Source organism: Eupeodes corollae, chromosome 3, assembly GCF_945859685.1.
Source record: "Eupeodes corollae chromosome 3, idEupCoro1.1, whole genome shotgun sequence".
NCBI lineage: Eukaryota > Metazoa > Arthropoda > Insecta > Diptera > Syrphidae > Eupeodes > Eupeodes corollae.
In genome coordinates this window covers 98115346-98130420 of record NC_079149.1, presented here as the reverse complement: position 1 = coordinate 98130420, position 15075 = coordinate 98115346, and the positions used below count along the sequence as shown (strand labels likewise).

At 30.5% G+C, this 15075-nt stretch overlaps 1 protein-coding gene and 1 non-coding gene across 3 annotated transcripts in view; one reads left to right on the top strand and one right to left on the bottom strand.

The window, feature by feature from the left end:
* Nucleotides 1-302: 302 nt before the first annotated feature.
* LOC129949506 (CD63 antigen) overlaps nucleotides 303-15075 on the bottom strand; it is a 40203-nt gene continuing 25430 nt past the window's right edge. The window contains exons 2-5 of one of the 2 annotated variants that reach the window (XM_056061014.1): nucleotides 14083-14269; nucleotides 13655-14014; nucleotides 4655-4873; nucleotides 303-4583 (exon numbers count right to left, since the gene is read on the bottom strand). In XM_056061014.1, the coding sequence (XP_055916989.1) occupies nucleotides 4518-4583; nucleotides 4655-4873; nucleotides 13655-14014; nucleotides 14083-14145 (708 nt within the window). In that variant the 5' untranslated portion in view covers nucleotides 14146-14269 and the 3' untranslated portion in view covers nucleotides 303-4517. Of the gene's footprint in view, nucleotides 4584-4654; nucleotides 4874-13654; nucleotides 14015-14082; nucleotides 14366-15075 lie in introns of those variants that run through there. The other variant, XM_056061015.1, reaches the window with a different exon arrangement.
* On the top strand, nucleotides 11215-11286 carry Trnad-guc (transfer RNA aspartic acid (anticodon GUC)). The gene has a single exon. It is a non-coding gene; the product is annotated as a tRNA-Asp (tRNA).

Sequence of the window (15075 nt, the reverse complement as noted above, 5' to 3'; positions counted from 1 at the left end):
ATGTACATTTTAAATGTAATTATGTAATTTTTAAAATGTACTTTATTTCGAAGTTTTTACTCATTTTGAACCAATCGCTTATCTTTAAAGGAATCCAAAATAATGATTTTCTTTTGAACTTCAAGTATGACACTTTTTTGTTACCATTTGTAGAACGCTTTTTTTCGAAGGGGGTCTTGGGTAAGTCAGAACACCACTCATGTTCAAGACTCATGACCCAGCGTCCTTTTATGTGGTTTTGGTTTGTTTTTCGTTTTTAACAATTAACAACACTAAAATGTAAAAAATAAAACAAAATAAAATAAAATTTAGAATTACTTGAATAATTTAAAATTTTATTTGTAAAATTCTTAGAGTGTACATAAATATATCAAAAGAATGAAATACACATAAAACATACATATTTTTGTTTTTGTTTTTATATATATAAAAAAAGTTACACTTTCTCTGTGGTGTTGCCACAAATATTTTATTAAATTTTATTTTTTTGAGAAATTCAATACAAATTGCACAAGAAAAATACACAAGTCTTTTGGGATATTTTTTGTTTTGTTTTTCTTTTTGTTTAAATATTATAAAAGAATAAAAAAAAAGAGGACATCAACCGTTGAACAATATTTGGTATAAAAGTTAACATTTTCCATTTTTGTTTGTTTTGTCTTTTTGCTTTTAGAGAGAACACTTTATTTGTAAAGTAAAGTGAGTCAATGCGAAAAAATCGCAATTATTTTAGTATATTTTAAAAAAGTTGATAACAATATTGTTGGGTTTATGATAAATTATTTCATGGGAATGCAGAAAATTTAAAATAATTAAATGTAAAACACTTGAATTAAGAACAAAAACTCTTCTTACTAACATTTGAACACCTGATGGGGAATGTTTAAATTGTTAATTTTATTTTTGTAGAATAAACAAAAAATGTAACATTTTTTAGTGCTTACTTTTCTGTTGTTTATTTATTTTAATTTGGACGCAAAAAATATCGAGTTACGTATATATGTATATCAATGTGATTTATTTTAAGATGAAAACAGTAGGATTAAAAACCAAAGAGTTGTGGTGCAGATTGGTTATGGTATTTGATGCATATTTAGTAAGTATGTATGTTATCTACTTGAGTTTATTAATTATGCATTGAAATTTTTGTTTTCATTCTTATTGTGTTTTTTTTGTTTATTTATAATTAATTTAATGAATATTTTAATTGATAAACTTATTTATTTTAAAACTTGTTCTTAGAATCTATTTTTTCAATCAAATACGTACGTACAATGTTCATAAATTTATTTTATAGTATATATTTAACAGATAAGTTTCATCTTTTTTGTCTATTAACAAACTATTGCATATCCGATTTATAGAGAAATTTATTAATAAATGATATAAAATAAAAAGTTCAAGTAAAACGTATTTTATTTTACCAACTATTGCATAATTTCATACAGAAGATGGATGCTTTAAAAAATCACTAGAACATACAAAATTAATACAAATCAGTTAAAAGGTATGTTTGGTTTCAAGGTAGTTTTATGAATCTGTCAAAGCTAGAAGTTTAATGAACAGAAAAATGTGCGTCAATAAATGTCGCCTTTTTCACGAACTTTGTCATTTGTTTTGAACGTATTTTTAAGTCTTTTGACTTTCAAAATGATTTGGACTTTTTAACAACAAAAGTTAAGTAATTTTTGAATGCCATGACTTGAATCATATTTGGAAACCCAATTGGCTTAAAGGCATTTTGACTGCAGTCTCTTTGACTTCATAGTGATTCAAAATTTAAATTCAGTAAGTCATTTCAACGCAGGCTTTTGAATATTTAAAGTCAATAACTAAGATAGAATAGATAAGGGTGATTGTTTTCAAATTCCTACATAAAATAGGTTTATAAATGTGAAATTGTGATATTTGTATTTGAATTGATCTTTTTAATTAATTTGTCTAAAAAATACACATATTTATATGATTTTTACCAACATCACATTCCTTATCTCAAAGCAAATGATTAACTCGTGCCTAGGTCCGAAGACACTCCATATAAAGATTAAAGACCGGAATCTTTCGTACTTTTTACCCTCCAACACCCATTTGTTTAAATAGTTGTATTTGTAATTTTGACATTACGTAAATTTTGTAATGTGAATCAGCAATTCGATGCAGTGTATTTACTTTTTTGACAGATGTTTTATATGGAGTGTCTTTGCTTAAGTCAAAAAAAACTGCATTCAAATGACTTACTGATTTTTAAAATTGACTTTTAAATGATTTCAAAGACTGTATGGAGATAAACAGACTGCAGTCAAATTGACTTTTAAACTGACTTCAAGTCAAAGTCATGAATGTGACTTTTAACTACATAGTAAAAAGTCAAAGTCAAACCACGAGTTTAAAATTTTAAGTAAATAAACTTTGACTTAACTGACTGCAGTTAGTAAAAGACTTTAGTCTTTACAACTCTGACGATTTCACTTTTATTTTGATATCCCCGTTTGGTAGAAACACTTATTTCAAGTTGAGTCCGAAAAAATTAAATTGAGATTTAATTTTTCATTAAAAGATTTACGCATGGAGGGTTTCTCAATTTTTAAACAGAGTCAAAGTCTAAAGAAAATCTGAAAGATGGTGCTCGTTGAAATTTTAACTTAGACCTCTACTACAGACTTGATAATACTAAGCCCTATCCTATTTGGTTTAGCTTCAATTTGTATCGATTTAATCCTTTAATAAATTGTTTCACGAATAAGAAATTGTTCAAAGAAAAACACATCTGAAATCAATAAACAAATCACAAAACTGTAAACTAAAAGTCATGTTGCACCTTAATATTTATGCATTATTTTTACTCATTTTCAACCGAATCATTTTTGATATCAATTACTTTTACGTAACTTTTTTCTTTATGTAAAATGTTGTTCACATCGACACGTCGTTCACAGACCACACGAAGTTTCGAGTGCGATTACATTTATTTTCTTCGTTAAAATTGGAATATTAAATTTAAAGAGTGCTGAAGACTGGCATTATCATTCTCGAAACGTTTTAAAGTATTTCAAAATTGTAATTTTACATGAAAAACAAAAAATCATAAAAAGGCATTTATTGTTTTTTAGTTCCAAATAACGTAATTTGTCAACAAAACAGTTAAGATTTGTTTCAAAAACATTCTTTATGAAGATTTAAAAACTACGTTTCGCCCTCCAAAACCCATTTGTTTACCTTCTATGTTGTATTTTTAAAATTGATGAATATTATGAGTTCTGACAATTCGTATGATGTAATTTACGCAGGCATAGAATCAACTTCTTCGTGAAACAAGCACAAATAGAAACAGCTCCTAAATCAGCTATTTTGTGTTCAATGAAAGGGATGAGAGGAAATAAAGAAATTGTATGTAAGTCACTAGGCCCTAGTTCTCTAAGAACTGTTGCCACCTAATTTTATAGCTAAACCACAACCTCGCGTTGGGTCGGTGAGTCTTTGACATTTGGGAATAAAAAATCAAGGAATCTTATGAGACAATCTGAAATTTTATCTCTAGCGTTACGACCGCTTTGTATATTAATATCGTAAACGTCAGACCAATATACCAGGCCAAAGCAAAAGTAAATCTACTTTCTATTCGGTTGCTTAAACACATAACGTCGATAAAACGCACAAACGCTCAAAAACGCTTACCTACCGAACGAAAGGTTATGATTCGACCATATTCGTTCTTATAAAAGTAATTTGAACACAAAAAGCTTTCTGAAGGGACTGTTAGAAGATTTATAGGTCTGACTAAAGAAATATTGCGTGAATAACTTTTGAGAATGGGTACAAAACATAAAACTGCGCTCTAGATCTAAAGATATTGATCGAGTATAATACACTACACATGCTCGTTACCTTAAAGTCCTGACTTGTATCCTATTGATCACTCATGGGAGCACCTTGATAAACGTATACGAAACCACGAGAAATGCCAAATAAATTGCGTATGTTATTGGGTCAAAAATCTATTAACTTCATTACTACATGAAGTCACTTATTTTTTCTTACTTGTTACTTGTTAGTGTTTTGCCTCTTAAATGTTTCTTATACTAATTTACAGCTCTCATAAACATGATAAATAATTTTGTTCCCTTTTTTATGCAATAATTTGTAGAATAAAATTTTCGTAATAACATTTTAATATTTGTATAAATTAATAGTTTTCTTGTAATTAACATTTTCTTCTCTTCAAAAAAATTTAAAAAAAAACTAGTTTAAATTATTATTTTTGAATGTTTAAAAACTCTTATTTAAAACGACAATGAAATTATGAATGTACCTATTTTATTATTTATTTTTTTGCTTACCGGCAGCCATTTTACTTTTTTCGACTCCCATTCTAATTTAAATATTGATATAAAAGTAAAAGTAAAATAAAAGTTTAAAATAATAAAAAGACAAATTAAGAAAAAACATATAAAATGACTTCAATTGCTCTTTGCACTTTGTATTGTTATTAAAAGTTATTTTGTTTTTTAATCTTCTCTTTAAACCGTTTCATAATTTCTACCAAATGAACGGAACAAGCAACAGGCAAACATTATCGTCAGGATCTGAAAAAAAAATAAAAATGTTACTTATTGTAATTATTGTGGTATATTTAATTATTTCTCTAATTATTAACCTGTATTCCAGCTACGCCTAATACAACTCCAGCCAAGGTTAACGTATTCGAATCGATTATGGATAATAATTTGTTGAAACATCCCTCGGTATGTGCGTGTTTTGTTGTGCAATCAGTTGCTTCTTCGGTAATAATTACTGAACAGCAGGATTTTGGTAAAGTGGTATTGTGTAGAATTCTTTCCCAATCAGCTGATTCGTATGTGCCGCAACATTTGAGCTAAGAATAAAAAAAACAAGGCAATTAAATAACGGTATGTAGTTAATATTAGAAAGACAAAAAAAACGATTGTTGATTTCTTTCTCTTTCAATCAATAGAAAATACAGGAGCTTTATTAGATTTATTACGGATATAAAAATATAATAGGTACAAAGGATGAAGTAAAACTAATTATGGTGATTATTACATTAATATTTTAAACATGTGGGACTTTTAAAAATTGAAAAGTTATAAGAGAACTAAATGCTTGAATGCTTGTCTTAGGCGCCAGTAATAGCTATTATTGAAATCGATCCGGACAGAGTATTGAATCGATATTTGACGGTGTTTAACTTTGATTAGAAATGAGAATTATAGACTGATCGATCGGAAAGAATTTTTTTTTGAGGAAAAAACGTGTAATTGCGCATTTCTTTTTCTCTAAAAATGTATTTTTCTATTTTCCGCTCGAAAATTCATTTTCCTGAACAGCTGATACTTTCATGTTCAAAAAAGAAACGAGTCGTTCCACTGATTTGTGTTTCAATTTCACACAATTCCAATGACAGATTTCTGTCAGTAAAAGTTTTTCGGTGGATTTCAATCAGGAAATTTTTTTCAATGACAAATTTTTTTAATGATTTTTATAAACGACTTGCCAACAAAATTTTAATGTTTGTTTTTAATAATGAAAACCAATGTCAATTATAGCTATCATTGGTTTTTATCAATGTCAATTATAGCTATCATTGGTTTTCATCATTGAAAATTTGGCAGGTCGTTAATAGCTATCATTCGAAATTTCTGTCATTGAAAAAAAAAATCCTGATTGAAATCGACTTTGAAACTGGAACACAAATCAGTGGAACGATTTGTTTTTCTTCTGAACACAAAACTATCAGCTGTTCCAGAAATAAATTTCCGTCCGGAAAATAGAAGCTAAGCTAAAAATAACTGGGCAGTTCAACTTTTGGCGTTTTTCTTTTTTAGTTCAAAGCACAGCTCGAACTGTCAAAAGAATAATTGTGTTTCTTTTTAAGCTCTGATCGTTCAGAGCTTCGAATTCGTGTTTCTTTTTTAGTTCTGAACATGTTCAGAGCACGCTTTGTGAGCTCAGTTTAAAATAACAGAGTAAACGGAGTAAAATGCTGAACACAAACAATCTAATATCTGAAAGCTAGTCGTTTTAGTGTAGAAGGAAAGATAATTTAGAAAAAAATAATTGCATATAGCATTTTTATGAATCAAATTTATTTCAGGAGTCAAATGGACCAACTCTTTGACTATTTTATTAATTAATTTGATTAAAGAAAATTTTGAACGCCTTCAAACAGACGACTTTTAAAATCATGACAGTTTAGTGCTCAAGTTGTTTCATAATTAAATCAGAGAGCTCTGAACAAACTCTACTCTACTCTGCTCGCTCAGACTCTGCTCAGAGCTCAGCTCTGAACTAAAAAAAAACGCCATTTTTTTCTCCAAATATATTCGTATATAATTTTCGTTTCTAATTAAAGGGAAACACTGTCAAATATCGATTCAAAAATGTGTTCGGATTGATTTCAATGATAGCCATAACTGGCCACTTACTCCTGAGAGCGTTGATAGTGCTATTGAGTTATTTATTTCTCTTTCAGTGATATTGATGTGGGTTTAAAATATATTAAGGAAAATAAAAAAGGAAGGGCGGATCAGGTGGGGGAGGGGGTGTTTCCTTCACTTAACAAATGACGAATTTTTAGGTACCGCTTAAAAATTTTCTTTAATATCTTTGTACGGGAAGCTCACAAAATTTAAATAATATAATGGGGGTCTTTATAGAGAATTACTAAAGCCGTGATTTCTTGATCTATAGTTTAAGGCCTATTGGTTAAATAAACACAGCTCTTATTCATAGTCAATTTAGTAGCGGTGTTTAGTAAAGCCGCAGGTTAAGGTTGTGCTCTATTACAACTATACTTCAAATGACAAAACAAACTATACTTCAAATGTCCATAAACTTAAGGCCTTAGGGTTTAACGACAAATTCTTGACGTGCATCGCGTCTTATCTCAAGAACAGAAGTTATAACGTTATATTCAGAAATGAATTCTCCGACCAATTTTACGTCAACTCTGGTGTTCCACAGGGTAGCCATTTAGGTCCTTTATTATTTATCTTATATATAAATGACATAACACCCGTTATAAAAAACTCCTCCGTTTTAATATACGCTGATGACATTAAAATTTTCAAATCTATTAGTTCAATTAATGACTGCTCACAGCTTCAAGAAGATTTCATAGTTTCAGGAAATGGTGCAATACAAACCGACTTTTATTGAATATTGACAAATGTAAAACTATGTGTTTTACACGCAAAAAAAAAACAATTATAGATTATAACTATTTATTAGATTCTTCCTCCCTTTGTAAGCTTTCCGTTTTCTCTGATTTAGGTGTTATTCTTGACAGTCAATTAACCTTCTGTGACCATTATAACTTTATAGTTAAAAAAGCTAACAAAATTCTAGGTTTTATTAAACGTTTTTCTCGTGACTTTCGTGACCCATACGTCTTAAAACTTCTTTATGTATCATTTGTAAGGCCAATACTTGAATACGGCTGTGTTATATGGGCACCATACTATTCAGTCCATATTGACAGACTTGAAAGTATCCAAAAAAGATTTAGCGTTTTTGTCTTCGTTTTCTTCCGTTTTCCCACATATTTACACCACCTCCTTATTCTCAGAGACTTTTGCTAATAAAGCTCCCTACACTTTCACAACATAGACAATATCTCCAATTTTGTTTTATTTTAAAATTAATTAATGGTTCTATTATATCCGCAACAGCTCTGAATCGTCTAAATTTTAGCTATAGCCAAACTAGCATAAGAAGACAGATACCTTTATGTCCGATCTTTAGCAGAACTAACTATGGTATGAATAGCCCTTTAAATCAATTGATTTCAGTCTTCAATAAATTTTATAATTTAATTTCATCTGTTAATGACAATGTTAAAAGTAAACAATTTAAAGAAATATTTTTTAATTTGTTATAGTATTTATTTATTTCTATATTAATTAAAATTTTAAATTAAAAATTATGTAAATAGCTATAAGTTTCTATTAACGTTAGATAATTAACGGATTAAATAAATAAAAAAAAAGAAAAATACTGTTATATTTTCAAACTTGTTATTTTGGGCTTTTATTTCTTAAATTGAATATCTATTTAATAAAAAAGCAACTAACAACGATTTATTATATTTTGGATCAACAGCAAAACGCGAACGGCAGAAAAACAGTCAGAGAAGCGATTCGCCGGCACATCAACATTGTCGACGATAAAGAAATGATGTTACGATGATAATAAAAAAAAGGATATTGGTTCGATATGAGGGCCGCTGGCTATAATAGATGCTGTTAAAACCTGTAGATTGCCAGATACGTTTTATCCTCTTTTACTTCGTAGTTAATTTAAGGAAATTTATAATGAATGTGACTGTTTCTACATCCAAACGATATCTATTGTAGAAATACTTGTTTCTTCCTTCAAACTTCTCTTACATTCTTTAATCGAAATTTTTATGAACAGCATATTTACGTTACATTTATTTGTTATGATTTACTTTTTCATTTATCAATTTACAATCAATAATCAAATATGACATCTGGCTGTGATAATAACTACTTAAACACAGCATTTCCTATGTTTATAGTTAGACCAAAGATTTAGCCCGAAACTTAGGTTTACATTTATTAATAAAAAGCCTAAACTCTTGACTTGCTTAGTAACAAGTTAGAAAGAGCTAAACAAACATCTGTGAATATGCTCCAATATGTTTACATCTTAACATTAGATATACATATTTCAAGTGCTAAAGTGATATAATTTTAGTTTTGATTTTTTTAGAACACTGTTGTCCAGCAAGACATAATCTTCCAGCAGTTTTCTAAATATTTTTAAGAGCTAACATACAGTAGTTTATAGGGTTTTTGGCTGCGTTTCAGGCATGTTAGAAATTGTGTTAAAATGTAGAATTTTTCCAAAGGAACCGTTTTTGTTTTACGCGATACGTAAAAGAATCATCAACTCAATTATGATACAAGTGTACTAATATGTGGGTTCAGAAGTATTTTCAGTGCTTCAAATAAAAAAAAACATACATTGCATCATATCGATGATGTCTTTGCTAGAGATTTTTGCAAAAGTTAGAAAAAAACATGACAAAATAATTTAATAAGTGTAACTGTTAATTTTCTATGCTTTAATTTTTGGAATATCATTACACGGTTTTAAATGATTTTCATATTCGCTAATTAATCTTTCATGTCTGTATTTTTACTATGACATTATTCCTCTATGAACCAAATGACTCAGGGGATGGTCAAAGCCCTCCCCGTTGGATTTTTTTTTACCAAATGACACAAAAATCACACCGAATCTACTCACAACTCATTCAACGGATTCTTTTATTGGCATACATGCAAAAAGTTGCAGAAAAGAAGTTTTTTAGCAATCACCAAAACCTGATCGTCCCTTTCAATTTTCATGATACTTGAAAAACACTATTTTCTTACAATGCTGTGGAAGTTGATAGTCAAAAAAAAGTTTAATTCTTATATACATAGATAAAAACACCATATGCATGGTAACTTTCCTTGTTTAGATATAAGTACATCTTTAAGACCATATCAGAACACACAATTCTGGTCTTTAGGATTGCATTGTTGTTGAAAACGCCCAAAAAACTGAAAATAACTTTATTGCCAGCCTGATCAATTTTGACTTTTTAAATAACTTGACTATTATCATAGGAAAATGTATTATGCCTCAAGTTATAAAGATCTTTAAGTATAGGTTAGGTTAAGAGAATCATCAATGCTTAACTATGAACATATGACATAGGTTCTAACTAACTTATTAGGTGCCTTTTATACTTTTCTTTTTATTGAAAATTATTTCTTCAAAACGTAAGAGACAACATATCGAAACATGCCTTTGAATCACAATGGCTCTTGTTGAAGGGACGCTTCACCATAGTTCAACCGTTTTCATGTGGACCACTTAAAAGAATCCTTCAAACTTTGAGACAACTATCAAAGAGTGCTTTAGAATTGCAACAGACGCCTTTAAGTCGACAAATGTGGAAGTCCTAAGAGTCAAAGCAGGTTACCTATTTTTTGAAGAGACAGCAGCAAAAGAAGGAAAATTAATCTCACGAGTTAGGCAATTGTTAACAGAATACATTATTATTTAAAAATTGTGGAAACAATTCTTACGCCAGACAAAAACGCGGCTCTTGGTGTCTGCGCTGAAAACATGGCTATATAATGCCCCAAATTAGTCTCTCCAAATATTAAAAAAATTAACACTTCTGAAAAAATGTACAAAAAGCTTCATGCAGAATTAATGGATGAAATTAAAGCGGACAGAATTTTTTACTCTGATAGTTCCCAAAAGGAAGAGCCCAACGCGCAAACTTCTACTATTCACACAAGCTCAGCTTCCGGAGTATGCAGACAGCTACACTGCTGAGCTCGCTGCAATTTTCAAAGCTATTTCGGTAGCTCAATAAAGTTCTGAAAGTTCGTGGATTTTAACAGATAACCTTTTTTAATAATTAAGGAATTATGTAATGTGACAAATATATGTATATCTCTGCTAAGTTTAAGCAATTACTTGTGCCACCATACAATATGTGGAATTGAAGGTAATGACGCCGCTAACCTCGCAGCGAAAAACGCTACTTGCTACCCTCTTGTCATCGAACAACCAAAACTGCACCATCTGTTAAAAAAGGCGTTTGCACATCTTCAAAGACAAAAAATTGACGTAAAATGGGAAAATTTAGAAACTTTTCTTCGTAAATATCAACCCGTAGCCAATCGTACCGCGTATAACCCATCATTAAGTAGAGAAGAATGTATAAAATTATTCAGTCGGGGTAGGAAAAACAAGTTATAGAAAATCGCTTACAATATGGCATATTTTTGTTGAGTTTTCTGTTTCCCGACAGGTAGGCTCATCTACAGAAACCCCAGCTGAAATTCTTCTTCTTAAATTGATTCTAAATACTTCAGATATTAATTTAATACGTCGAATTAAAGCAGCCACATCCGCCCAACAGAAATGAAGGAAAAAGTGGCTACTGACACTGAGATGCTTATTAATAATTTATAAATTTATTTTAATAAATAAAATAAATAAATACTTTTATATCAGTTTTCTTATGTACCTGAACAATAACAGAACACTTTGTGCCTCTACTATTCTAGATTATAAATTTGTATTAAAATGATTTTTTAATGTTAATATAGAAAAACTAATCTATGATTATTTTCGAAATATTTGTTCTCCATTTTGTTTTCAACATCCTCGATAGTATAGTGGTCAGTATCCCCGCCTGTCACGCGGGAGACCGGGGTTCAATTCCCCGTCGGGGAGATATAAAGGAGAATATTTTTTTTCGAGTTTATTAATTTAAAATGTGAATACGCAGTAAGAAAAAATTAAAATTGTGGACAATTATAAATTGTAAGTATCCTAATCACTCTTTTGTAAGTAAAAAAAAAATTAACAATGTATACAAATCCCGAAGAATGTTTACTGGAAAACGTTCAAAAATTCTCACTTTTCACTTATTTGACTCACTCCTTATTAATACATTCAACTGAGTATACTATCTAAACAATACAATTTATTAAAAAAGTAGGTACAAACGCAGGAACTGTAATAAAGATTTAATCTATAAAATAACAATTTAACCAACTTATTTTATTTTGAAATCTTAAATTTTAACTAAAAAAATGAAAAATTAGATTTTCCAATGCCACAGCTTATTTGGCCCACTGTGTTTAAGGAGCGACTGCTCAATCAAAAACATGGGAATAACGGTGTTAACTATGTCAGGCTCTAAGTTGTTATATTTCCAAATAAAATAAATTGGGAAAGGTAACAAAAATTTGAACAACGTGAAATTGTCCTGTTTCATCACAGGAATGGACTTTCTCGGAGGAAAATATCGAAAATTGTCAATATTCAGGCGGCACGGTCAAGGCCATAATCCACCGTCAGATAAAAGATACACTGTGCGCAAAGTGAAGCTAAACCCCAAGTTATCGGCACCAAAACTGACCAGTGAGGTACAAAACGAGCTCGGAAAGTCTCTCTCTCCCGAAACCATAAGGAACACATTAGAAAGAATGCTACCTTTTGGGAGCAAGTTATACATTTTCGGCTTTGACGGGCGATTTTATGTCTGGCTCAAACCAAATACAGAGCTCCAGGACAAAAATCTCAGAGCAACTGTGAAGCATGGAGGTATTCATGTCATTGTTTGGGCCGGAGCAGCCGGAGTTGGGAAGCTGGAGTTCATCGAGAGTAAAATAGATAAAATGGTGTACCTCAATATCCATACAAAAAAAATTGCTCCAAAGTGCAGAACATAAGGCGCTCGTTTCAGTTTTATCAAGACAACGACCCGAAACATACTTCATAAGACCTCCAGTCTCCAGATTTGAATGTTATAGAAAACCTGTGGTCCATTCGAAAAAGCCAAATTTCAAACAAAAATGACATCAAAACTGCATTGACTGAACAATGGACAAGAATTGGTGGATTCTTATAAAAATCGGCTTTACATTAATTTACATTAATAAACATTAATAATTGATTTAATTTTGTTTTGTTATCTTGTTGTGCAATTTTAATCTTAGTAAAATAAATGAAAAGATTTTGTTAACGTTATAAACCTACTGGACCTTTCTGCGTTTATATTTTTCTGATACATTTCTTTCGCTTTCTCTCATAAACTTGTTAAACTTTATAATATATGATGGGTCAAATAAGCTGTGAACCACTGTACAATGTACATGTCTAATAAACAAAGTTATTTTTTTTTACTTGTGCAGTCATATAATAACGTTATGATGGTTTTAAATTATAATAACAAGAAAGCGAGTTTGTTAAAATGTTTGAGAATTTTCTCAGACGGATTGCAGGAATATTTTGGTCTCAGATTTCGTAAAGCAAAAGTGGGAAATTTGGATGAGATTTTGTTTATATTTTTAAGAATACGGAAATCTCCGAGATCTAAGAAATATAAACTGTCCAAATGATATGAATTAATTAAACTACATGTTCTTCATCGAAAGTCCTAAGCTTTTAAGACAAAAACAGGCGTTATTCCTTTCATTTCTCTCTCTCTTTCCCTAGTGAATATGCGTAAACAGATCAAGACCAGAAAATTCCTAACTAATTCTTTTTATCATAAAAGCCTTAACGTATTTAAGTTGTAAATTGTTATGCTCTATATTTCTTCATGGGTGTAATCCACTTCTAAAAAGATTTAAAAAGACATAAAGAATTGTTGTGAAATTGCTCTTTTTTTTATTTAAAACAACAAGAAAAAAATAAGTTCAACACGCTAAAATCACTTTCTCTTTGAAAAAATATAAAAAACGGCACAAACTTAGATCGATAACCCAAATACTTAAATACTTTTCACTTTAAAAATCTATGTACTCATGTAATAACTACATGACTGAAATACGGTCGACAACGACGATGCGGATGACGACGGGTGGCGGGTAGGTACTCAATTCAACCCTTCAATGAAAGCAAAATAAAACAAAAACAAAAAACCTTGTAACAAAAAAAAAGACCGCCTCCCACTCTTTGTCATACAAAGACCACCGTCCTATACATTATGTGAACAATGTTTCCATCATCATCAGCATTGTCATGTGTAGTTGGTTGGCTTTCAATTCAATTAATATTTCATCATCCTTCCATACATATTATAACCACTTACCTCGGTTTGGACTAGAGACCAAGTGTCACGATAGTCTTTTCGCTCAGAATATTGTTCCATTGTCAAATTAAATTGTCCTTCCATAACATTTTGCAGACCAGAGTGTTTGACATAACCAGCAATGCCCAATCCAACTTCAGCAATGAATATGAGAACAGCCAGAATTGCAAATGACAAAATCATACAACTATTCTCTTTGACAGCTCCACAACATCCCAGGAAACATATAACTGCCACTACCAGACCAACAATCATTAAAATTATCGGAACGGTCCAAATGTTGTTTCCGACAAAATTTGAATAGTGATTGTATTTTAATTGAACTGTGAATCCAACAAGAAAGATTAACAATCCTGTGAGCTGTGAAAGGGAATAAAATTTAAGATGAAACGAGTGTAAAAATGTTGGACAAAAATAAGTAAACTTACTGCAAAAAGTAGATTACAAAAGAATGTAATGAACTTGACACACGTTAATCCTCCGTTAGCCATTATGATGATGATGATAAACTATATAATGTTTCGTTTTATTTTTGGACGAATTTTCTTGACGTTGCTTCGACTTCTGCTGCTGTGATTTATCAACAACGACTACGACGACGATGACGACAGAACTCTACAAAGAGAAAGAAACTTCTGTTAATTTGATAGATTGAAGAAAATATGAAACCAATTTCCCGGGAATAACATCGAGGAGGAAATGCATTGTGCAAACGACGAAGCTACTAAATGACGAGAAACGACGACGCACAATCGATCAATATAGTATTATACTTGGACATAAAGGAAGGCAATAAGTTATTCATATACTGGAAATGGTGTTAACTTAAAGAATACTTTTAAAATATTATAGGAGTCATGGATGGACACAGTATGATTTACTTATATTGCTTTGTTTCTACATAGACAATAGTTTTACCAACACATTAAAACAAGAAGAAATCGTGCACTCATTGACATAATCCCTATATCAATGGTGGTCAGTAAGAAGGTACAATGTATGCAGTAAGTAACTTAAATCGGTAGAGCATTAAAAATTAACTTAAAACAGTAGGGGTTGCAAGTTGGTATAGATTTACCAAATCATTATTATAGTGAGAGCGGTATTAAGAGGAGGAATATGATAGTAGCCGCAACATCAATCGTATCCTGTATCGGAAAGGAAAGACATTTTGTCTGTCAGATATTTCAACAATTAAAAGACTTGAAGGCAGTACAAAATGTTGGTAATGGAATTTGAAAATTCCGCCACTGAACTTGATTTGTGAATTACAAGAAGACGAGAGTGGGATCGACATCAGGTTGAAAAATGTTACTAATTCATCTGTCGAATACTGAAAAGAAAAAGAGAGAAACATCATCTTCGCTATTTAATAATTTCATGGGTCTTAGGAACCGGAGGCTCCAGCACTTAAAAATCAA